The sequence below is a fragment of the Anolis sagrei genome, chromosome 1 (assembly GCF_037176765.1).
Source record: "Anolis sagrei isolate rAnoSag1 chromosome 1, rAnoSag1.mat, whole genome shotgun sequence".
NCBI classification, from domain to species: domain Eukaryota; kingdom Metazoa; phylum Chordata; class Lepidosauria; order Squamata; family Dactyloidae; genus Anolis; species Anolis sagrei.
The window spans coordinates 302,235,938-302,261,932 of record NC_090021.1 but is presented as its reverse complement, the minus strand read 5'-3'; the positions used below and the strand labels follow the sequence as shown (position 1 = coordinate 302,261,932).

The 25,995-nt window shown below is 39.2% G+C and overlaps 1 protein-coding gene across 2 annotated transcripts in view; it reads left to right on the top strand.

Moving 5' to 3' along the window:
• Positions 1-23,563, top strand: part of SLC25A21 (solute carrier family 25 member 21) — a 306,932-nt gene extending 283,369 nt beyond the window's left edge. For both annotated transcript variants that reach the window (XM_060759039.2, XM_060759046.2), the window contains exons 5-10: positions 2,426-2,485; positions 8,762-8,869; positions 15,205-15,369; positions 18,079-18,260; positions 20,470-20,522; positions 22,547-23,563. In XM_060759039.2, coding sequence (XP_060615022.2) covers positions 2,426-2,485; positions 8,762-8,869; positions 15,205-15,369; positions 18,079-18,260; positions 20,470-20,522; positions 22,547-22,608 — 630 coding nt within the window. In that variant the 3' untranslated portion in view covers positions 22,609-23,563. The remainder of the gene's footprint in view (positions 1-2,425; positions 2,486-8,761; positions 8,870-15,204; positions 15,370-18,078; positions 18,261-20,469; positions 20,523-22,546) is intronic.
• The last annotated feature ends 2,432 nt before the right edge of the window (positions 23,564-25,995 follow it).

Below are 25,995 nucleotides of genomic sequence, written 5' to 3'. Positions count from 1 at the left end.
CAGAACCAAGATCGTTGATAAATTTTGCCTATAAATGAGAAATGAAGAAGGAAAGCAACTTAGTGAATTTTGTGAAGGTTTGTTGCAAACACATTCTTCAGCAACCATACAGACGTGGTGGTTGCTTCTTGACTAATATAGAAATTAAATAATTGGTGCAACTGGAATAATAAAATCAAATACCTCTATTCTTTCTGCCAAATAGGACCTACTATTGCGACCAGATATGGAACGTGGGTACCTTTATTTGAAGCCAGAGATGGCATTCTCAGGCAAAGTGTTCTAAAACAAACTATCAGTTACCCAAACTGGAGACTGGACTAAAGTTGGGAGAAGAATATAACAAGTGTAAATCCTGTGTGAGTTATATCTGTAATGTGACCAGAAATGTCACATTACCTTCCAATTTCAAAGGAAATTATTGCTACTTCCTGTTGCTTTCAGTGGACTATGGTTGTTCAGAGTGCTTCCAGACTAAAATTTATGCTGAAGCAGGTTTTTAAAAACCTGCTTTGGGACAGATTTCAGTCCCCACTGCTCCTCAAAAACCCAAGCTTTCCCAATGGGGTGGCTACATACCTAGCCACCATAACTTTCCTCCTCGTGCCTTCCTGTCATGAAGAAATGATATGCCAGGAGATGGGAGACCAATGAGAAAACTCCCCACCCCCACCCCCGGGTCTCCTGGCTCTTCATTTCCTTGCCCCAGAAGGGCCCGAGGAGGAAAGTTATGATTTCCAGGTACGTTTTGCTTTAATTTTTAGGGGTAAATGGAGGGCTGGGGTGAGAGGGTAGAAGCCCAAAGAAGCAATATGGCTATGGGGACTCCCCAATATGGCTGCCCCAGGACTACTCAGAAGGGAGTTCCAGCTGCCCCTCATTTTTGGAGATGAAGTCAGGTGAAGCACTAAGTGGGACACTTTGCCTGGCTAATATGATTATTTTCAAAACTGCATAGGAAAGAGATTGAAAAGCTACTGTATGGAATGGCCTCTGGAAAGATGGGAGGTTGGCCAGCAGGTTCAGTTAGCCAACAGAATGGCATCAATAAGTTAATTGCATGTATTGACATGAGAAAGTGAACAGGGGCTGGATGAAGACTTCTCCAGAGATAGCTCTAGAAATCTTGAAAATTGTGGTGACCCTTCCATACTAAGATTTTTGTACACAATCAGCCCTCCATATTGCAGGATTTGCATCCATGGATTCAACCAACCATGACTGAACAATATTGTGGGGGGGGGGGGGGCATCCAAAGAGTAAACTTTGATTTTGCCATGCACTAAGCACTCTGCAGCAGTATAGGCACACACTGCTGTAGCCTCCTGTCATTTCACAGTTTTCAGACCCTCTCATTTCTAGCGTTCACCATTTTATATACTGTACTATGTCATTGTATATACTGGGATTTGAGCTCCCTTTGACTTTGTTTTCCATAGGGAAGGGCATGTCCTAAAACCAAATCACAGTGGATACCAGGGGTCCATGGTATAGTTATGTAGAGATTCAAAATGAGTCAGTCAGGAGATGTTAAGGCAACTGACAATCTACAAACTTTTGGCAAGTTCAGCCTATACAGAATACTCCCCTACTCATTTGTTTGCCCATTGTTCCCTCCCATTATTTTTCTCTGTACCATATTACACAAGAAGCAGTGGGATGGAGGACTCAGTTTGGAGGGCTAGGAAGGAAAGCTCCATTGTATGCGCAATCTTCTACTCATGTGTGTTTGGATTTAATCCATTGGAAACCTGTTACGTTGTTACTAAATGGAATATGTAATGTTAATGTTATGCTTGATCAAATAATAGTGCTCTTGAGAGATTTTAAACATATTATCTTTGCATCAAAGTCTGGCATGATTTTGCATTCTCAGCTGCTAAAGATGTGATGTAGTTCTGCTGATCTCGCCAACAGATTTTACTTAGATATTTTGGTCCACAATAAATTGAAAGAAAAAAAAAAGAAAAGAAATATTGCTATTCAGTTACTGAAAGGAATAATTAGGAGGTGCTTACATATTTTGCAAGGATTCTGCACTTCAAACAGAAAACTATGCATGTGATAGATGGTGATTTGATTTTTTAAGAAATTTGCAAAGTACGGTTCTCTTGTAGTATAAAAAAGAGGAAAACAAAGTTATGGATCTGTCATATATTGACCTATTTGTGTGGCATCTGTATAGATATACATTAGCATGTCTATTTGTCAATTCTATATATTGCTAATAAATATTTTGAAAAGATATGAGATCAAAATAGCCTTGATGCAAGTTTAACCAAAGCCATGTGTGCGGTAATTGCCAGCTACTAGATCAAATAAATCTTGTTTTGTCTTTTGTCTGACTAATAAAAGTAAATAATTTTCTGTGATAAAATCTCTCCTGCATTTTTGAGTTTTAACTTCCCCTACATTTACTTTTCAGTTCTTCACTTTTGAACAATACAAGAAATTACTAGGAAATGTTTCCCTATCGCCAGCATTGGTAAGTGGCATAGACACAGAGTTGTGGAGAGACTGTTTTCTTTTTGTATTCACTTTTAAATTTTAGGAAAAGACTAACTGGAAATGAGTTTTTTGGTTGTCTGGAGAGATCCCACCTTTTCTTTTCAAATTGGTCAAGAGAATTGAGCAAAATGAACAGAGGCTCAAGGATGCAGAAAAAGGGGAGAGGAGATCCAAAAGTACTGTGTGTAGTAGTTGAAAGTGTTTTCAGGAAGGAAAAAACTTTTAGCAACAGCCTCTCTTAAATTTTGGATTGCAACATCTAAGGGCCTATTGTCTCCTCTTCCTTCTCCTCTTTCTTTATACCCCACCTTTTCGCAAAAACTGGGACTCAGGACAGCTTCCTTGTGAAGTGAGAGCTTTAAAATCTCATACATGTGTGCAGACTTCACTCTTGTTGGTCTGAGCCCCATGGGGTTTTGTTTGTTTATTTCAATTGTGGAGGTGAATGTGTGCCTTCAGATTCTTGGATAGTATGCATCGCATGGGAACTCGGCCACCCAGGTATCAACCCATGTAGCCAGATTTTATGCTGTTACCAGAAAACAAATTGAAAGAGTGCATGAACAACAAATCCTGACCATCTGGATTATAGATTTGTTAGTTAAATGAATTTGGGATTGGAAGTCTTTCTGGAGTTTGGCTCTTTCAGTGGAAGCATTGTCACAAACACAGAAAGTATTGATGTTTTTTGCTTGTAATATGAAGTAAGAATCTTTCTCGTAAAATCAGCCCATGAAAGTGAAAGTCTGCAGAAACTGAATATGCTTCTGTATCATCTTCGTTTTCTTCTTCTATTACTACTGCATTTGTCTTTGTCTCTTAAAATATTATTTCCCCATCTTTTATGGATTCTCTTTTTATGAGCTTCTACATCTTCCAGAGATAAATCCTTAAAGTTACTACAAGGAACGCTTTGATTTTTCATACAAGTGTATGGTAGAGACCTCATGGGCCATCCAGTCCAACCCCCTGCTAAAAAACAGGAAAATCGCATTCAAAGCACACCTAACAGATGGCCACCCAGCCTCTGTTTAAAAGCCTCCAAAGAAGGAGCCTCCACCACACTCTGGGGCAGAGAGTTCCACTGCTGAACAGTCTCCCAGTTAGAAAGTTCTTTCTAATGTTCAGGTGGAATTTCCTTTTCTGTAGTTTGAAGGCATTGCTCTGCGTCCTAGTTCCCCGGACAGCAGAAACGGGTTTGCTCCCTCCTCCCTATGACTTCCCCTCACATATTTGTACATGGCCATCATGTCTCCTCTCAGCCTGGTACATGGAGAAAACTCCTCGATGTGTCTTGAATAAATAATATAATGATTCACCAAGCCTCATGGACTTTTGGGTACTTGCCAAGTCATAAAATCATGATAGAAGTGGGTTGTCATGTCATTTCAAGAACTGTCCAGTAAGAAAATAGTGGAGAAGAAAGAGGTATACTTCTGTTGCAGTAAATGCCTCTTGTTCTGGTAGACTGCCTCTGATTTTGATAGACTACACCCAAGAAAATATTCTTATTTGTCCAACAAAAGCCTGGTCACCTACTAGTTTTAAGCATTTGAAATAAGTAATTACTCAATATCATTCCTTGATATTCATTTTTTTCTTACTTTGCTCTCTAATTTCTTGTGTAAAAGTTCCATCTATAAAACATACATAAATTAAAAATGACTGAAACTACTAGAAGGGAGAATCCTCCAAAATGATTTCCTAAAATTGAGCTTCTTAAGCTCTTTATTATGGGAAGCCAGCAATGTTTTTTACCTCAGTGTGCCAGGGACTACCACCATATTGGTGCCCATTGGCTATAACTCTTTCTTTCTTCTCTAGAAACTCACTAAGTCACCAACTGCCCATGGACCACCACTAATCTAAATAATTTCTGATACCCAAAGAGTAATGAGTAAAAAGCCAAGTAATCAAGGAGGTTAAGATCTTCTGAGGAGGCCCTGCTCTCGGTTCCACCTGCTTCACAAGTATGGTTGGCAAGGATGAGAGACAGAACCTTCTTAGTAGTGGCTCCTTGGCTCTGGAACTCTCTCCCCATGAGATTAGAACAGCGCCCTCCCTCCTGGCCTTTAGAAAGGGAACAGAGACATGGTTATGGAACCAAGCTTTTGATTAGTAAACCAGTACAAGAAGCAAATACAGAATATGTGCAGCTGATATTGGATTGGCCCGGTCTACACGCTTGGATCATGTGATTTTAATGTTTTTATTAGCTGTTTTAATTCTTATATTTCATGTTTTAAATGTCTTTTTTCTTTTCTTAATGAATTCTCCTATTGATTTCATGCTTTCTTATTTGATGTTGATTTGTGATTTGGCATTGAATATTCCATTATCTCTGTGTAAACCACTTTGAGTCCCCCCAGGAATGAGAAAAGTGGTACATAAATACTGTAAATAAAATTTAAAAAATTAATTAGGTAGCTTTCGTAAACAACCATGCTTATGTCTGCATTATTTTGAAAGTAACCTTGCTAATGGCAACTTATAATGCATTTCTTCAAAGTTCTAGTGGTTTCTGAAGCATCTATAGAAGGACTACATCATATGCTAGATTCTTATTTATATTCCACCTTTCTCCTTGGCTGGTGAGTTGTCTCCTAGATTAGGAATCTGTGCTGCAGAAGATGAGTTCTATGTGTAGTTCCATCTCTTCATTCCTCCATGATTTTATTTATATTCAACCTTTCTCCTTGGCTAGGACTCAGTAATTTCCATTACTTGATCATCACACAAAAAAGTCTGAATTGCATAGATTAGGTCAGGAATACAGTTTGGCATAGCAGCCAGAAACCCAACCAATCAGTCCCATCCAGGTAAGATGGCATCACTGCCAATGGCCATTGCCCTAACATCAGAAGTATGGCAATGTCCTCTAAGATTATGGCTCCCAGGCCTAGTTGGGTCCCATTTTCATCTTTCAAATTAATTTCTGAGGAATTAGAAGCGAATGATTCCACTCATCTTCCCTTAGTCCCAAGCAGATGGTTGATGCTATCAATGCTGTCAGCGTACATATTTGTCCAGTAGATTTTAGTGTGCAGACCAGAATATTTGTAAGGTCTATACTTTGAAATATCCAAATTGGGGTTTGCTGAGAGCTATCTGTTCAATTTTCACTCACTGTTGGGAGCAAGAAGAGGAGAATTTTTATTGATAATCTCATGTCATGGGCAGGTTTGTATAGCAAGAACAGCAAAGTATACTTGGAGCACCTGAAAGGCTAAAGGGCTCAGGAGAAGTTTTCATGGATTTTATAAAGAATGATAGTTTTGAAGACAATGCTTTCCAGCACCACACCACCCCTAGAGATGTTTTTTGAAGAGGTAATCCTTGAGGTCACCCCAAGAGGTCAAGCTAATATGTGTAGCTAACCCATACTTAATTATACCATTGCTTTCTCTATTGGTCTCTATCTAATTAGCCTGGTAAATTCAGGGCCCTTGAGTTACTCTCTGAGATCCTGCAAACTAGAGATGCCCGATACCTGTCTCAAAACAGTTTCACACAAGTCAATTTTCTATAATTATTCTCACTACAAGAAAAAAAGCATTATAACTTCTTGATTCTTTTCTTTGTTGTATATTGGTGAATAGCATTATTGAGCATAACTTGCAGTGCACCCACTCTATAAAATATATCAGACCTTAGAAAATGTATCTGGTGTGGCTCTTATCTCAGTCATACAGGTAGGAATGGTAGGGGTTTTTTTCTGGAGATGCTTCTAAAAAAAAAGAAGGCAGTTTCTAATAGTATTAAAATGAAACTAAAATAGTAATGTATAGAAAATGGATGAGAAATCAATATTAAAATGTTTAATAAAACTTGTGAGTGGAGTACATGGAAGCTGTAAGTTTCCAAGCCTTTAAGATAATAAATGTTGTATTAATATTTGCACTATAGGAAAGGTCATGTGTCCATACACAAGCAAACACAGAAACAAATTTCATTTGAAAAATTGTCCCACAAATGTCCTTTATGGTGCCAATATTTGGGGTTACCCAAAGCAAGAACCAGGAGTGTTTTACAAGTTATGATCCAGTACATCTGCAATGATACTGTGGGTGAGATAGAGCTGCAAACACTTGTAACTCCAAACCATTAAGGTTTACAGACGCTTGTTCCTTGGCTGACTGAAATTATCGCAGATGGAGGATATACTAAACTAGTTATTTGGATCAGCTTGTAAAGTTCAATGAGCACAGCTGGATGCAGAAATGTCATCATGTTAAATTGTGGGTTGCTCCCTGATGTGCTGAGTTCTATGGATATTAAATACAGGCAGAAAAAAAATCATGGGCATTGTGATGTATATAGAAGCTACTATGTCAAACAGTTCTCTTCTGAAAGCAAATGCAAGCTGAAAGCTACAATTTCACTTTTGATATCTAACATAAGCTCTAAGGATCTCATCACATGAAGCTTAGGTGCTGTCCTAGGACTCTTCCAGGAGGAAACCAGAATGGAGCCGATCAGAGTCTTTCACATGACACAGGGCTACTTCCAGTGGGCCTCCGACCTAGCTCCATCCTGGAAGTGTCCTAGCACGAGGCCCTGAAATCATGGATGGCTACCCATGTTTTCATTAGGTAAGCCAGGGACAGCAGCAGGAGGGGGAGCCCGGAGACGAAACTTTCCCCCATATGATGTAGAAGCTGGCAATGTGATGCACAGGATGATAGTTTCTCCTGCTGCCTCCCAGATGTGCCCTGCCCTCCCACAGATGCCCCCCGTTTGAGGACCTCAATGTGACAAAGTCCTTAGAGAGATCTTCTGAACAGATGACAATATTGGCTTATATATACTAGTGCATTTGTGATTACCTTTGGGGAAGTGGATTATGTCTTATGTTGTCTATTATATGAAGCTTCCAGAGAGGGAGTTTTGTTAGAATTTGTCTCTGCACAAAAAAATTGAAGGTCACAAACTTCATCACTGTCAAACAAGCCATCACAGGTTTTCTCAAATGTATTATTAAATACATTGGCTTAGATCCCAAAGTATGGGAATTCATGGAGGGAAGGTTTAACTAATGTTTCCCACTACATCCCTTACTCTGTTCTGTAGCCATGAAGACACTGTGAGAAATGCCCCAGAAGTGGACAAAACACAGCCACAGACCATGCTTCGTTGGTATCCTCCCCACACACATCTGTTGTGTGATGGGGAGAAAGGCAGTAGAAAAAACAATGTAAATAAATAAATAACATTGTTTAAATACTCTAAAGGCAACAGGTCCCAACTGATCTTAGAAGCCAAGCAGGCTCAGCCCTGGTTAACACTTGAATAGGAGACTGCCAATGAGTAACAGCTGCTGTAGGCCATATTTCAGAGGAAGCAACTGGCAAAGCCATCCAGAGTGTTTTTAGCCTTTAGAAAGCCTATGAAATTCATGTCGATAGACAACTTGTAAGCAAACATGGAGAGGACACAGCAAGTGACTCATGCGTAATAGCATGAATTCATTGGGTACAACTCCAAAGTTTTAAATAAACCTAAATGTGTTTTAGATTATAGTCAAAAATATTGTTTGCACTAAAAAGGTTTTAAAGGGATTTTACTATGGTTCACTGCATTATGTACACACTTTAAGCACTCTTTGCAATTTATTGATTTCCTTATTGTGGCTATGTATCAAGTTGTTGTTATAGGTCATGGTTGTTATACAGTTTTTATAGGTCACATTAGCATGACTACTAATATATTTCTTAGGGCTTTTCAGAAGTGAAATTTGCCCTGAAGAACTTTTCGATGAACAAAATGGTTTTCTGAATGGGAATCTATCAATGTAGTCAATTTTTTCTTTGTAATTAATATACTACATCATTATCCATTTGTTTTATGCTCTGGAAGTGATTTTAGAAGCTATCTTTGTGCTTAGATTGCATAATGTAAATTTACAAGTTAATACTCTCCTTAAATAGAACACAGAGGACATGCTTTCCCCCATATACATTTCTTAAACCAGTTACAAAACGTTCCTTCCAGCTAGAGAAAATGTATTGTTGATAGGACTTTGACATTTTATTTTGAGTGTTTGGAATGTGGTTTGTGGCTTTTGTAATTTCTTCTGCATGAACTGTCAACATCTAATCAAGGACGAAAGCTGTTTAGTAATGGTATACTCCTGTGCAAGGGTTGGTCTCTCCACTTTCATCGTATCAGTCAGCTTAATGCTCAACTTCAGAATGTGATGTGCGGGATGTTTTGTTGCAATGAGCTTGAGAACTGATTGATTTAACTCTTTTAGGCATTTGCAGTTGCTGGCTTGGGATCTGGGCTAACAGAAGCCGTTGTGGTTAACCCTTTTGAAGTAGTCAAGGTTAGCCTGCTGGCAAATCGGGATGCTTTCACAGAGGTATGGCAACTGAAAAAAAATTCAATATGTTGGAAAGAAAGCAGAATAAATGAATAATATGTATGAAATCTTCATGAAGACCTGAGTAACATCAGAGCTGGGAGGGGAATCACCGAGCAGATTTTTAAAAATGTAATAATCACTGTTTCTATTGCCACTGGAAAATAGCTGGGAAAACAAATTTGATATGGATAATGTGGTAAAAAAATATTTATTTGGGAATGATTATGTCATCTATTAAAATCTGAGAATATATTTCAAACTCTATAAGCACAGAAAACAGGGAAAGTAAAAGAAAGTATTAAAACAAGGGGAAAACAGAAAGAAAATAGGATTTTGATTTAAAATAGATATTGCCTCTCTAGAATTTACAAAATATGTAGGCAAAATTAAAATTTGCTTTCTCAGAACTGCACAATCAAATGTCCTTTTATGGTTTTTAATTAAAAAATACACAGAGAGAATAAAGTTCTGTCCAATAGCCATTCCTCCTAGGTGACACACCTTCTTTGGTTTTGTTGTTTATTGGTTCCTTCACTTCCAATTCTTCGTGACCTCATGGACCAGCCCACACCGAAGCTCCCTGTCAGCCGTCGGCACCCCCAACTCCTTCAAGGTCAAGCCAGTCACTGTGAGGATACCATCCATCTGTCTTGCCCTTGGTCCTTCCATTTTTCCCAGCACCATTATCTTCTCCAAGTTTCCTGTCTTCTCACTATGCAGCCAGGTGCTTTAGACTTTCCCCATTTCCCACATAAAATAAATACTAGATTTCAGAAGAGGGAGAGTTTTTACAAAACTTAATCAAGGAAAGATTTTGAAAATGCCTGGGTTAAGAGATATGAAAATGCACACAGATTTTTATGTGGACTTTAAAATAATGATAAACTTATCCAGAAGCAGGACAGGCAAAACATAATGTTGAAAATCCAACAAGAAGATTAAGGTTATATGCCACAATGGCTCATTGAGGAATAACCATACAAGCATCAGAGCAACAGTTTTCTCTCATGGGACCTTTTTCTTTTGCTGCTCTAGTCTATAAAACATTTGAAAACAGAGGCACATACAGAAGATCACACTATTTCACCACCCCCTTCTCAAAATGGAATTATTCTCCTTCTCTGTATTAGCTTTTTATCCAAGTCTCTTGTATAAACAAACTTGGGCTTTGACTTTAGACACAACTGAATCAATGAGGGCAAAATGTGTCTTGACATGTTTGAATAAGCTCAAGTGCTTTCTAAAGAAAAGGAAAACAGAAAAATGGGAGAAAATTCCTTTCCTCATTTAAATAAATGAGGTTTTATGTCTTTAAAAAAATACTAATAAAATCTTGTTGCGGAAAAAAATAATTAGTGGACCACAGGAACTTGTTTTAAAACATGTGGAGCACAAGGCAGTTTGAGCAGCAGCATTATTGGCTAAATTTTCAAGAGTCATCTAATCAAAACAACATTTATTTTAATAATAAGTGATAAATACAAAGTGCTGGTTATTACCAACAAAGCCCTAAATGGTTCAGGCCCTGACTATTTAAAAAACCGCATCTCCACATACTGATCAGCATGAGCACTGTGGTCTGCAGAGGAGGCCCTGCTCTCGATCCCACACCCGTCTCAAGTGCAGCTAGTGGGAACGAGAGAGGGAGCCTTCTCCGTGATCGCTCCCCGCCTCTGGAACTCCCTCCCTAAAGAACCAAAAATGGCCCCCTCTCTCCTCTCCTGTAAAAGGCTTTTCAAAACTCATCTATGCACTCAATCTTAAGGAGAAGAGGAGGACTAATTACATCTTTATATATTCCCCGCCTAGTTGTTCAACACCTACCTTCGCCTGTTAGAAGGTGTATACCATCTTAGCTCTAATATCTTAGCCGAATGTTAAGAGTTTTAAAGGATTTATTATGTTGTAAAAGTTTGAAATGTATTATGTTGTGTTTATTTAAGTTGTTATTTTTATTATTTTTATTCAAACTGTTATTTTGATTTGTTATGTATTGCCCTTGGCACTGAATGTTTGCCACTGTGTTCTTTTTTTTGTTGTTGTTGGAAGCCGCCCTGAGTCCCCTCGGGGAGATAGGGTGGGTTATAAATAAAGCATTATTATTATTATTATTATTATTATTATTAAGTGGAGAAATAATTACATTAATAAAATATGGAGTATTTTGGTTTTCCCACTATAAGTCCAAAAAAGGTCTATTTTAATAGACCTCACAACCTCTGAGAATGTCTGCCATAGATGCAGGCAAAACGTCAGGAGAGAATGCTTCTAGAACATGGCCATATAGCCCAAAAAACCTACAACAACCCATCTATTTAACTTTCCTGCTAGAAAGAGTGAAAGTGGCAGAAGCAGTGGTGCTGGTTGCTTCCATGTCAATAGAGTGCCTTATTCATTGTGGGTTTCCAACTGAATTTTCAATTGCTTCTTTCATGTTCAGGTGAAAACTCACAGTAAATTCACTTTCCCACTGTTAGGGGGAGAGCGGTCTAGAAATATATTATTATTATATTATTATTATTATTATTATTATTATTATTATTATTATTACGAGATACATAACAAGATTAGTACACAAGTGCAGAAATGGCGTTAGGAAACCCAAATCACCCAAATATGAATCTTTAAAAGGAGCCAGTCCCAGGTTCCCAGCAAACTAAGTTTTGGAGTGGAAAAATGCAAGCCAGTCATGCTAAAAGTGGTGAGTAACCAGCTCACCTTTAAGTTGCAAAAGGGGCTGAACTTGATCCAGAGGTTTACCTCCTATTCTTCATATTCACTTAAGGTATTTTGCAATTTCAGACATTAATTTAAAAGTAAGCCAAGATCATACTGTATGATTCTATGGGAGTCAAATATTAATCAAGGTAATTGAACCATTTGGTTTGATTCTTATCACTCATTTTGAGCACAGTCTCAGCAAAAATTAGCTGCATAGTTTGGGGATAGGAGACTCTATTCTCTTAAACCATTCCCAAACAAATGACTCTTAACTTTTCATTGAGACCATTTTCAGCATAGTAAGGCCTTTCCAGACTAGTCCCATAGCAATATATACCTTTGTAGTGTTATTCTTGTTTTTTAAAAAAGACAGATTTATTTTGCAAGTCATAAATACTTATACTTGTTAAATGCAGGTAAATCAGGGTGAAACAAAATATTAAAAGAAAGCTCAGTATGACTGTCACCTGAATAAGCATCCACCTGTTGGGTTAGCTATTTCAGGGATCATTTGGCTGTTTTTCCTGATCATTTTGATAGCATATTTGTAATGAAAACATGCTAAACAAATAGGTATAGTGAAATTAGGACTGTTTATTGTACTGTAGTCAAAATTGTCTTCATTTCCCTGTTTAAGCATCCTTCCGGAAGCTACGTTTTGCCTTTCTGATTAAATATTTGATTACACAAAGGTAACATTAGCAAAAAGAAAAGCTAAGTAAGCAAATACTTGGACAGCAAAATAAACCTTAATTGAAGACTGGAGGCACAACAGAGGCTAGAAGCAATATTCCACAGTGATATGTTGTTCCAGATTAGAATGGTTCAAGTTTAAGTTACTTTTAAAATGGTCACATAGACTAAACACAAAGTCTCCCAATCTAGAAATTCTTTCTACCTGGTTGAGTTTGGTTGAGCTTGTAATAGATGGTCTATGAAGGAAGGTTTGTAATTTCTGGTTTAAAAAGCTACAAAGGAAAAGTGATGTGTTCCTTTCATTTTAAAATTTACCTACTATATAGTCCAAAGCAGTAGAGAAGACCTTTTGCCCTGAGGACCTAATCTGGTTCAGTAAGGGTCAGAATCCAACCCCTCTTCTTTTTTTGCTGTGCTTTCTCCTCCTGAGTTATCATTGAGTGAATCTTCAGAAATCTCTCTAAAATGAGATAGCAGGTAGTGTTTCTCCCACTGCCAGCTGTGCTTCTCAGAACTTGGTGAGTTCCAGTTTAGGACTTAAGGACCTGTCACCTCATAACCCATGCCGTCGAAGATGTCCCAGATCACCACATCCCACTGGGGGCATGGGAACCTGTCACTCCATGTCCCGTTCCATTGCAGTTTTCCCCACTTCCTCATCAGATGGGGGGAAGCCCTTTTTCAGCAGCTGAACCCACCTTTCCTTATGGGAAGACAGGGACCCTGCTGTTGTCTGCCATTGTCATCTTTTCGGCGGTGGCAGCACTTCTGCCACAGAGCTGCCTCGGCAAGCATGTAGCCGGGGGGGGGGGGCTCGGGGGGCTTCAGCCCCCCCCCCCCCCGAAATTTTCATGGTGGTTCGCGAAAAGGCCTTAATGGTGCATTCTTTAAACTGTTATGTTTATTCATATCATGATCTAATCACCATACTCAATATATCCCATATGCATGGGGGTATTGGGGTAACTATACAAAAGGTTTGCTAGGCTAGCCCCTCTTTCACTCAGACTCAGCCCCCCCTCCGAAACTCAGCCCCCCCCCGAAACCCCCCCTGAAAAAAAATTCAGCCCCCCCCCCCCCCCCGAAACGAAATCCTGGCTACGGGCCTGTACCTCGGGATTAGTTATCCATTGTGTGATGGGAACCATTGGGCTGTGTGGCTGAAGTCCCAAAATACTCTTAAATCGCTTAAAAAGAAGGCTGAGAGGAGATATGATAGCCATGTATAAATATGTGAGAGGAAGCCACAGGGAGGAGGGAGCAAGCTTGTTTTCTGCTTCCTTGGAGACTAGGACGCGGAACAATGGCTTCAAACTACAAGAGAGGAGATTCCATCTGAACATTAGGAAGAACTTCCTGACTGTGAGAGCCGTTCAGCAGTGGAACTCTCTGCCCCGGAGTGTGGTGGAGGCTCCTTCTTTGGAAGCTTTTAAGCAGAGGCTGGATGCCCATTTGTCAGGGGTGATTTGAATGCAATATTCCTGCTTCTTGGCAGGGGGTTGGACTGGATGGCCCATGAGGTCTCTTCCAACTCTTTGATTCTATGATTCTATGAAAATACGGTATGTGTGAAGAGGTCCCTAGAAATTAAAGGTGAAAGATTGTTTCCCCCTCCTGAATCCACACCCAAGTAGAAAGAAAGGGAATAATCCTTTTGTACTTCAACAAACATTCCCAGGAGCTCCTAGAAGCATTGATGCAGATCAGATCATTCCTATGTGGGGAAGAGGGTGAGGAAACGAAACTGAGCACACCAACTTGACACTTCTAGGGGATCGTGGAGACATTGACTAAGATCATTTAATTCCCAGCCCCATGGAGTGAGGAGACTGGAGGGCACAAAGCCTTCGTTCCACACCAAAGCACTGACTAAAAAAAATTCTAACCTCACAATCTAAGAATCAGAGACACCTTACACATCCCTTCCTTACACATTTCCTTCACCCATTCAATCAAAATTTAAATAGGACATGTCTCATGTACCTCTGTGATGGTAACCATTTGGCTCACATGTCTGTATTGTCAAACGAAGGCGCAGCTTGCTGCAGTAGAAAGAAACAGACTGACAAAATTAATTGTCACAGAGGTGGGAGATGTTTCTCATGCTCCCCAAGTGTCTCCCTAAATGGTTAAATAGGTGCAGTCCCAAGAAAATAAGCCTTCTGTCTAGGCATATCCATCCTTGAAACTCTGTGACATAGGAACGCTCCACTATACAGGGAACACCAGCAGCAGCTGTATGAGAGCTGCTTCAGTTCTCCATTTTTGTTCATCAACATACAGTAAGACAAAATAAATCACACACATCTGTGTCTATGTACACTGCTATTTCTGCACCTTTGATAGCACTGAATACTTGGGGGGGGGGGGCAGAGGAGATACCTCTCATGAGTCCAAAAGCACTTGTTTCTTCACAAAGAAATAAAATTTATGATGCATGGACATATATTAAGATGTTTCATACAGTTTTGTGACCAGAAAGTTCTGGTACAGCTGGAAATGTGTATGTGAATAGATAAGTAATAAAGCTGCATCTATTTTTATTAAAAAGCAGTGATAGAAAATGGGGCAGTTGATTTCTTCTGAGCTGAGATCTAAAAGTTAAAATCCAGTTTTTACATAGTTTCTTTAAAGTTCAGACAAAATATGACCAGCTATGGATGCATCTGTCAATTCCCATCCTTTCCAGCTCTTCCCCCAAAAAGGCTTAGAACTTTAACAGCACTATAAATGTTTAAAGTAAAATTTGGGAAATATTTATTGGGCCAGTAACATATGAGCTACTAATTGCCACTGATTAAAAAGTGGCTAGCAATTTAATATGGGCTGCACATGATCTTTACAATCTAATCTCACATTCTGTGAGATCTTATTTTATTTCAAGCAGCTTCTGACATTTTGCTTTGTTCTGACAGCAACCATCCACCTTTGCCAAAGCTCAACAGATTATTAAGGCCCATGGCTTGGGTCTCAGAGGGCTCAATAAAGGATTAACCGCAACCTTAGGAAGGCATGGAGTGTTCAATATGGTTTATTTTGGATTCTACTTCAATGTAAAAAGCATAATTCCTGCCAACAAGGTAAGCACCTCATTGCATAAAACAAAGCGAAAAAATCAGGGTATGGATTTGGTTGCCATAGTCACAGTGCTTTTCTTTGAAACAGTAATGACTAATGACTCCAAAAATTAGAAGCACTACCAGTCCCACCTATCCTTTGAAGCTCATCCATCATACTTTTTCCACTGCTCTAATACTCTTTCAGATTTCTTTACTAGAAATCAAACAAAAGGCTGGTATCTCCTTGCATCAGGAGACATAACATGAAGTTTCACCCAGATAGAATTATATACCATTTCCCTCCAGCAAAACTCAGTTTCCTCCTGTGGGGGTATTTTATGGTTAGTAGAGAGTGGTGGGGCAGTATAGGGACATCTGGCTATGTTCCTATAAGCCAGGTGGATAAAAACAGTGCAATATTAGGAGATCTCAGAAGATGGCTTCATGCATCTCACTATGGGAACATTCAGTGGAGGGGTGGTCTCTATAGGAGGAAGGTGAATCATAAATCATGAAGGATGAACATCATTATGAAAAGGAGATAGTAAATTCCTTCCTTCACAACAAGAAGATGGTTGTTACTGTGTACCTCCAAGTCATTGCCAATTTATGAAAACCTAAATAAAACTTATTACATGTTTTCTTAGCAAGATTATTTCAATGAACGTTTGCCATTGACTTCCTCCTCTGTGGCAGAGAGAGCATGGCTTGCCAAAAGTCACCCAATAGGTTTTCATGGCAAGCGAAAACTTAAACCCAGGTCTTACAGCTCGAAAAACCTACAACAACCCACTAGATCCAGGTCTTACAAAGTTCGTTCAAACCAGTGTACTGTGCTAGCTCTTAGATCTTTTCCTGCATTTCTCATTAACAAAATGCTAGCTATTATTGTCTAGCAGGCCTAGTGTTCCAATGTAACCTCTACCAGAAGACCTTTTCCAGATTTAAGAGTAAAAAACAGAGGTCTATTGCCCTCATATACTGAACATAAACTTCTCACAGGCATTTAGCTGAACATTGCTGAACTAACTGGAGAGAAACAACCTGACTAAAGCAGAATACAAGGCAGTTTCAGTCCTAAATTTAATTTTCACTCCTTTGTTCCCAGATGTAACATCTTTTTTTTTTTTACAGAAGACAATCAATGGGGTCACAGAATGAGTACAAAGCTGAGTTGAGGCTCTGCACCCCAGTCAACAAGCACATTGATCACTGGAGAAATATTTCAATTTAAACACTTTTTTCAATTCGAAATAATTTTGTTTGTATGCTAAGCTAAGATATTTCAGCTTCAAATATTTCTTGTTTATCCATGATCCAAGCAGGATATGTATGGTTTATACCTCATCCTCTAGTAGAAGGAGAGGCCCTCTCCACTACGTTTAGATCCTGGACCACTACTGGGTGGCTTCTCCATCCCAATTTGGCTCTAAAACATAATTCCTATGCAAATACATCCTAACAGTTGCTCTCAAATTCAACTGTGAAAATGTTTCCATTTATCTTATGTGAAATGGGTCAAACAAAATAGCATTTCACCCCAAGAAAATAACTGGTTTGACATTTTAAGGTGCCAAATTCATGCTGTAAAGTGGTGTAGAGGGGGCAAAAAGCGTTCAAGGATTGCAAGAAATATACTTTGTATGTAGCATACTATTAGCATTTCGGGTTGTTATTGTTTTTAGCTTCCATGACATAAAATGGAAGTCCTATTATAAACTACCTTGGAAATTCAGCACGGCAGCATTCCCTTTTAGTTTTCAGTGTTCACACATATGGGATTAGAGTTTATTAAGGAAAAGTTCACTTCCAGATAAACTAATTGAGCACTTTGATGTTCCTGGCAGTACCTGGGTAGGAAGGCTGTCTGAAGGAATAGAAACACAGTTGGATTGTCTCAGCTCATACAGAAAAGCGTTATTTCAAGTTTGGCTTTACAACCAATTTTTACCTTTTTTTAAAAAATCAGGGCAAAATAGGAGGCTTTGGGAACAATGTGTTGTAAATTCTTCAGCCAATTAGCTTAGTGAATTACTACTGTTTATAATGCACAGGGCACTGAAGTCTGCTTTGCAGTTGTACCGCTGCTGGATTGTTAATAGCAGGAAGCCAGCTCTGCTTCGTACAGTGCATCAGCTACACATGAAGCTAAATGTAAAAAACCTGGAGGGGAAAACAGCAGACTGAGATTAGCCTTTATTTAATTTAACATTTGGGGGTCCAACACACAAATGAGCATTTTAGTAGGCTTCATGGTGGAAGTTGCTGTCATTTGTAAAATATTCTGGCCAATTAGCTAATAGTGTGCTTGGATTTCTCCCGTTTTGATACAGTAATACTAAGTACATTGTGAAGCCCAATTATACAAATCATCCCCATATGCCGTACTGGCCTTGCTTTATGAACTGTGTTTATAAATCCTGTGTGAGGAAATGTGTACTTCAGCAATTTAGACCATGTGTAAAAACATGGCCAATAGGATTGTCAAGAAATGGAGCCCCAATGTAGGAAATCCTAATGTGTTCCGCTATAATAACAGGAGTGTGTCGTATCGTGCAGGCATTTTGATTAAAGGCACATTACTTTATAGTCTTTAACCAACTGAGGTGCTTCTGTTCCTCTTTTGTTTGCCCTCCCTTCCTTCCTTCCTTCCTTCCTTCCTTCCTTCCTTCCTTCCTTCCTTCCCTATTTCCCTCCTTCCCCATCTCTCTGTCTTGTTGATTTATCTAGGATCCAACTTTGGAATTCCTAAGAAAATTTGGGATCGGGCTGGTCTCAGGAACAATAGCCTCCATTATTAACATCCCTTTTGATGTTGCAAAAAGTAGGATTCAAGGACCACAGCCGGTTCCTGGAGAGATCAAGTACAGAACCTGCCTTAAAACTATGGCAACGGTCTATAAAGAAGAAGGGTAAAGCATTCTTATTTCAATCATAAATATCCAGGCCTCTCGTTTGTTCAGGCAAGTCCATAAAACCACATTGTTATATTTCAAATTTGATGAGGCCCATAAAAATCACCCTGCAAAGTGCTTGTGTATCAGGAGGACTTGAAAGTTGAGCTTTGCAGAAATAGGCATACACCAATTACATGGGGGGAAATATCTTCCTTTATCTGAGTTTTCTGGATTTTCATTGTATTTTTTATTTTAAAAAAACCTCTAAATGTGTCTATAGCAGAATATTAAACTTGCTGTTTCCCTTGATAAAATTAGAAAAGCAGGATAACTTCAATTGCTTCAGTTATTTGTGAAGAAAATGAGTTACCACAAACAGATGTTATAATGATTGTTGATCGTGACTGGTTTGTATATTATGCAAAGTTGAGAAGTTCTTGTACTGTATACAACTAACTGGTCAGTCCACAAGAATAGAGCTTGGTACTGCTTCTATGACCACCTCCTAAAAACCCACTGTACTATGTACTGATCATGTAAACTTAAAATCCAGTCCAGATCTGGAAGCCCAAAAATTTATTGGAGCACATGCCAAAAAAAAGAGAGGATGTTTGTCACTACATTTTACTTATCCCCACACTGATAGCAGAAAAGTTATCCCCCACTTGTATGTCACCCCATTCTTAAGGAAAAGGACACACTTAGAATTGCGATGAACAACTAAAATTGCCTATACTTGGTTTATTATATTTATGACCTCATCACGTGGGCTTTCAGCCCACTCCTAGGACACTGCCAAGATGCAGCCAGACAGAACCCATCACATGATGCAGGGCTGCTTTGGCAGGGCTCCTGCTGACTCCCTGCATGCTGCATCTTGGCAGCATGCTAAGTGACAGTCCTGAGAACACAGGGCACTAACTGTGTTCTCATAGAGTAAGCCAGGACACCACAGTAGCAAGCCAAGGACAGACTGGTTTCCATGTGGGATGGTAAGGGGGTGATGCAGGGTGCTGTCCAAAGGATTCTCCCCACTGCCCAACAAATTCACTCCGATGCCCCACGGATGCCCCGCTATCCCCCAGGACCTCCATGTGATGAAGTCCTTAGAGACCATGAGAAGCAGAAAATTTATTTCAGCCATGTCTTCCTGTTCTTTTGGGGGGGGGGGGTGTACTTCCAATGTTTTTGATCATCATCCTGAGTAGGAAGAGACCAAGCATCACTTTTCCAAGTTCCAACAAGTGCCTGGATAATAACGTCTTTTGTTGTTGTTGGGTACCTTCAAGCTGTTTTTGATTTAGGATGAACCTAAGGTGAACCTACCATGGGGGTTTCTTGGCAAAATTTAGTTAAGTGTACATTTACCTTTCTCTGAGGCTGAGAAAGTGTGACTTATCTGAACTCATTCAATGTGTTTCCAAGCCTTTGAATCTTGGTCTCCAAGAATCCTAATCGAGGACTCAAATCACTACACCAGCTCTAATAATCTTTTATATGTGTATATATTTTTCCTTAATGCTGGTCATTGACCATACCAATAAATAGTGGTCAGAATCCTATAAGGGAGTTATAGTACTGTGCAATGTATTCCAGCCCAACTCACCCAACTCCTACGTAGTGGGCAGCAGCCACTGCAATCAATGGCATCCTGTTCCTCTGTCACTCAGAAACACCTGACTGCCATTTCCATCCCCTCCTTTGAATGATGCCTGGTATTACAAGCAAAAGCAGGACCCCTGTTGCAATTCCACCTCATGCCACAGGTCATTCTTGCAAAGAGAGACAGGAATGTTCAGCCAGCTGCTCTTTGATCGAAAAAGAAACAGACTCGTATCAATCACAGCAGCTCCAGTACCCCAAACTTGGTTCATGTCAATTCTTCTAAAATGAAAACCCACCACAGTTGTATTCATTCAGGTGTGGTCCTGGCTCTGCATGTTTCATGTAGTTGCTATTAAGAGATGTGTCTTGGTGATTAAAGTCATGTTTTGAGGGCCCTACCACACTCCACTCTTATGCACTATTATTCTACTTTAATTGTTATGGCTGCACCCTGTGGAATTCTGGGATTTGTAGTTCAGTGAGACCCAAGAGCTGTTTAGCTGAGAATTCTAAATCCTCGTCCCAAAACTGTAAATCCCAGGATTGTATACATTAACTAAGCAATGCATTTTTTTCTAACATTATAAAATAAAAACATTCTTCTTTTATTTTTCTACAGATTCTTAGCTTTGTACAAAGGATTGGTGCCTAAGATCATGAGGCTTGGCCCAGGTAACTTTCCTTCCTTAATTGTTTTGAATCCTGTCTTGATCATTTTTTAAACATTGGTTAAACATTGGTTTCATTTGGCTATTGAGAACAAAAAAAAGGCTACATATAATCAATTTAATAGCAAGATTATGCCACTGTTTGAATTATTCAAAGCTTGGGGGAAATTACATTTTGGACTGCAACTCCCAGAATCCCATAGCCAGTGAAGCAACTTTTCTAAGCTTTGCTCTCATTGCCGTGTTGTATTTTTCTTATAGTTCTTGACAATTGCTCCCTTCCTCCTTCCCCATACTTGCTCACTACTCAGGTGATAATATTGTCATGAGTCAGAAACCCAGAGAAAAATGCCGGTAAGAGTAGAGGGCAAAGCCGGTTTGCCTGATCCTGTTAGCCAGGAAGAGAATATAAATGTAGTCTGAATAAAGTACAAGTCATTACTTGCCTTTGTTGCTGTTGATCCAAATAATTGGGCAGACACCTTTTTATGTGTCATGTCATTACCCTACATTTTGTGTGCTTTTTGGATGTATTTTATAGTTGCACACATATAAAATACATTTGAATTTTATATTCCAGCTGCATATTCTTTAGCCTATATTGATGGCCAAAATTTAGAGATAGATTAGTGCTTTTTTCATATCAGGAGTGACTTGAGAAACTGCAAGTCATTTCTGTTGTGAGAGAACTGGCTGTCTGCAAGGACATTGCCCAGGGGACACCCAGATGTTTGATGTTTTATCATCCTTGGTGGAGTCTTCTCTCGTGTCCTTGCATGGGGAGCTGGAGCTGACAGAAGGAGCTCAACCTGCTGTCCCCAAATTTGAACCACAGTGGTCCTGCCAGCACAAGGAGTTAACCCATTGCACCACCAGGGGCTCGTATAGATTAGCTTAGAAAAGATTTTTTGGAATCATCTCTCCAGCAGCCAGCATGGAAGACTTTGGACTATAGTGTGAAAAAGTATCTTTTCCTGACCCTGAAATGGTCACATAGGGTGTATCTATACTGTGCATATATTAATTTCATACTACTACCATCACCCAATGGATTTCTAGGATTTCCAGTTTGGTGAGAAGTACTTAGAAATCTCTGCTAGAGAGGTCTAGTGCTTGTCCAAAGATAATTCTAAATGCTCACCACCAAATACAAATTCCAGGATGTCATAATGATCACACTAGTATAAAACTGATATAGTTGTGTACATTATGCTAGTTATATCCATGGAGATCAAAACTGACTTGTGTTTGAGGAACTGGCTCAAGACCCCCTTCACACATCCGGTGTAAGCTAAAAAGAGAGGAATGAATTGGCTCTTGGATAATTTTGTTCATTGCCTGTTCAAAGGGAATACAGTAAACCCTCCACTTCCATTGAGTTTGGTGAGGTGGAACCCCCATGAAACTGGGGAAAAACATGATTCCCCCTCCTCTATTTTTTTTATTTGAGAGAATACCTCTGTAGGGATCTCTCGGTCCTCCAGATGACTCTTACATGGAAGTAGACCACAAAGTCACCTTGGAGGACCTAGAGATTCCTAGGAGGAGCATGTTAATCAAATCTATGAATAATCAAATCCAAAAAGTTAAAATCGCAAATGTGGAGGGACAACTATACAACCTTTTTCCTGCTTACTTTCTGGCTTCATTTTCAAATACATGTCCACATATATATCAGCTCACTACATTTTATATTATTTATGTGGTATTAAGAGGGTGGTCCATATGTGGTATTACGATTCCACATATGGACCAAATAAGCATGGCCTTTAACATGGCATAATTTTCAAACTTGCTTTAATAGTGTAGCTGCATCATCTTAGTGTCATAAGTGTATTTAAGTCCATATCAGTCTTCAAAGTCTCACCCAATTTCCTTCCCAGGTTGTACTTGTTAGACCCAGATAATATCAGTCATGTTTTTGCACCAAATTCCATAGGAGTTTCAGTTCTGTCCCATATGTGAAATTATAGAAATCATTAAAGTGATCCGATTTTCTTTTTAATACAGTTATATTCTCTTTTCTAGGTTGTGCGGTGATGCTTCTGGTTTATGAGTATGCTTATGAGTGGCTGCAAGAAAACTGGTGATCAAAAATATGACTTTTAAAACCAGTGTGCACAACTGTGACCTCCAGGTGTTTCTTGGATAGCGACTTTGATCAGTATTATCTGCCATAGCCTGTAGTGAAGGCTCATGGGAGTAGAAGTCCCAAAAACATCTGGAAGGCCACAAGTGCTCATTCAGACTTCAAACAACACATATTAAGTTATGTTTCAGTATTAAATTGGAAGCAAATCTAACATAGTCTATCTCTAGATATAGATGCATCATTCAAAATTATTTCTTCTTAACTTAATATGCCAGTTAATAAAAGGTGATATCACATAATTCTTTGGTAGAATGAAACTCAATATTATATTGTAGTTACAGACACAAATGTACAAGCAATTTTACCAAACAAAGGCAACAGAAAACATATGGAGCAAGATCCTGCATTGGAGATTGCGGTGTGTAACGGAGCTACATCACTGGTGCAGTACACAAATATACTAGCATATTGTGATGAACCACATTACGGCAAATGGTCCTATTACACAATAGCAGTTGCCATTGTGCATCAGGACACATTGTGCCTTGGGGTGCAATAGATATGAAGGCATGGGTTTTCATAGGGAAGTATGAATTCAAATTATGGTCTCCCCGTGTCTTATGTGTTGGACCATTGCACAAGTACCACTCTGCTGGCTCCACTTGCTTTAATGATGTAGCTATGTCTCAAATACCTTCCTTAGAATATTACTGTTGCAATTTAACTTTAAATTTGTGAGTTTACGATGATGCAACTTACCAACAGAATGTCAGTCACATTTGACAGCTTAAATGTTTGATTGATCAAGAAAAATATCACTTGAAAAGTTGTGTGTTTTTCAGTAACTGATCAATTGTCTGTTAATGATATTAGATAAAAATGTGCAGTGCCACTGTTGAGAACCATTTTGAAGTACTGAAATTATCACTTAATAATAAAAGCTACCACAATTAATGAAATAGTGAATCTCTTCTTGAAAGGTGAATACACAGACCAAAGTACTCATTGATACAGCTATGGGAAGGAAGGCAGGGGATGAAGTAAGAGTATTGCTTCCCCATAAGAACACATACACCCCTCCCCATACTGATGATGCCAACGACTTTTCCCTGAGTCCTGTCTGTCTAGCATTGCAGAAGTGGAGACATTTAAGATCATTTAAAATAATTCACACTGGGCAGTGTTTTCCTTGTTTACTGAACCTCGTTTTTTTTCTTAAGAACTTTCTCTGGCTACAAGAAAATAATGCAACAACCTGTTCCTTCCATTGGGAACTGTGAAAGAGGTATATATAAATGCAATGATAAAGCTGGCTTTTACTGTATTTGATAGGAGTTCCACTTTGGGTCTCAAGTCGATATGATTAGATGTGCCTTATGGAAGCAGAATGCCTGTCCATCCAGTTATTCCTGATGTTGTATAGGAATCTGTTTGAATATGACTAAGATTCTTCTGTTCACCCTTCTATGGAGTCACAAGGCTCTTCTGATGTCTTCCATGCAATTTTGAAGAAGACATGAGGCCCAGACAACCTCCCCTTCTTCTACCATTTTGAGAATGTAATGGTGGGCAAAACAGAATGTAATGGTGGGCAAAACAGAATGTAATAGTGGGCTAAATTGTATAGAAGATGACATGTCTTTGGTGAATTAGGTTGGTAAAAATCAGACTTATACCATCACAATTAGCTTTTCTAATCATTGCACAGGTTGTAATTTATTACTTACAATGCGATGAACAAAGTCCCCCTAAACACCACCTACTCTTCAGCAGGAGGAAGAGCAAAATAGAAGTTCATCTGTGTTCTTGTAGTGGATGCAGAGCAATGATATCAAATGTAGGGGCCTCCAAAGAACCCACAAAGTGCCTGTAAATGCCTGTTGCTATGTGTGCAGTGATATGAAAGAAGCTAGATCCTTGTCTCCTGTGCCCCCCATTCTCCACCTACCAGAAAATGGCCAGGTTATGATCTGGGAAACTGGCACTGAGAAAAGGTGATGATTAGAAAGTTGGATGGAAAACATGTTGTAGCTATATCTCCTAGTGCAGACCCTCAGCCAGGATGTGAGAAATCAGATTCCCCAACATTTATTAAAAGTACTAAGAAGCATTTAAGTTTGGAAATCTTTGATTTTAAGTAGTAGTGCAGGTTAAAGGTACCTTTGGTACCATTTCCCCAATCTAAATCTCAATTTTTCTCAGCTGCTATTACCCAAGCAAAAGGGGGGGAAATGCAAGGTCAACAACATGTAACTGGCAACTAATCTTCTGTAAGCAGATTTTTGCTTGTGTGAGAAGCATTCAGCCATACGAGTCTGCCAATTGTAGTTTAAAGCTGTCCAACATGGGAACAGTTTTGAAAACCAGGTCTCAATCCTTAATTGCCTAGTTCTTCCACATCTGCAATAAGCAGTTGTTAGGTCCCATCTATACTGCTATATAAAATCCAGATGATTTGCTTTGAACTGAATTATAAGACTCTATACTACCATATAATCCAGTCCAAAACAGAAAATCTGGATTTTACATGGCAGTGTAGATGGGGCCTTAGAAAGGCAATATATAATATACAATTCCTAACGTAAGTGGCATAATCTACTATTTTCAACTTCAAAGTTAGATAAAAAATGTACACTTAAAGATGATCACACGAGATTTTCACTTATTTGTTTTCATAAAATGCAGCTATAAGAAAATAAAGAAGTGGTGAACCCCTTTCCCCCTTTGTTTCCCTGATGGTACTACCCCACAAGAAGCTGCTGTTTGCTGCCATTTTTAATTGCAGATAGCAGCTGTGGGAAGGGAAGCAGAACCAGGAAAAAAATCTATACAGACCCCCTGTGTCATGCTCTCCTTGCAGACTGGGAGTTGTGTTTTAATACAATGAAAAACATGGAATCCCAAACAAGCATAAAATCTGTAGTTCAAATTAACAATGCAATTCTATACATGTCTAAATTGAGTGGGTATGTGGAATCATAGAATCATAGAGTTGGAAGAGACTTCGTGAGTCATACAGTCCAACCCCTTTCTGCCAAGAAGCAGGAAAATTGCATTCAAAGAACCCCCAACAGATGGCTATCCAGCCTCTGTTTAAAAGCCTCCAAAGAAGAAGCCTCCACCACGCTTCAGGTGGAGAGATCCACTGCTGAACAGCTCTCACCATTAGGAAGCTCTTCCTAGTGTTCAGGTAGAATATCCTTTCCTGTAGTTTGAAGCCATTGTTCCACATCCTAGTCTCTAGAGCAGCAAAAAACAAGCTTGCTCCCTCCTCCCTTTGACTTCCTCTCACATATTTATACATTGCCATCATGTCTCCTCTCAGCCTTCTCTTCTGCAGGCTAAACATGCCCATCTCTTTAAGCCTCTCCTCATAGGGCTTTTT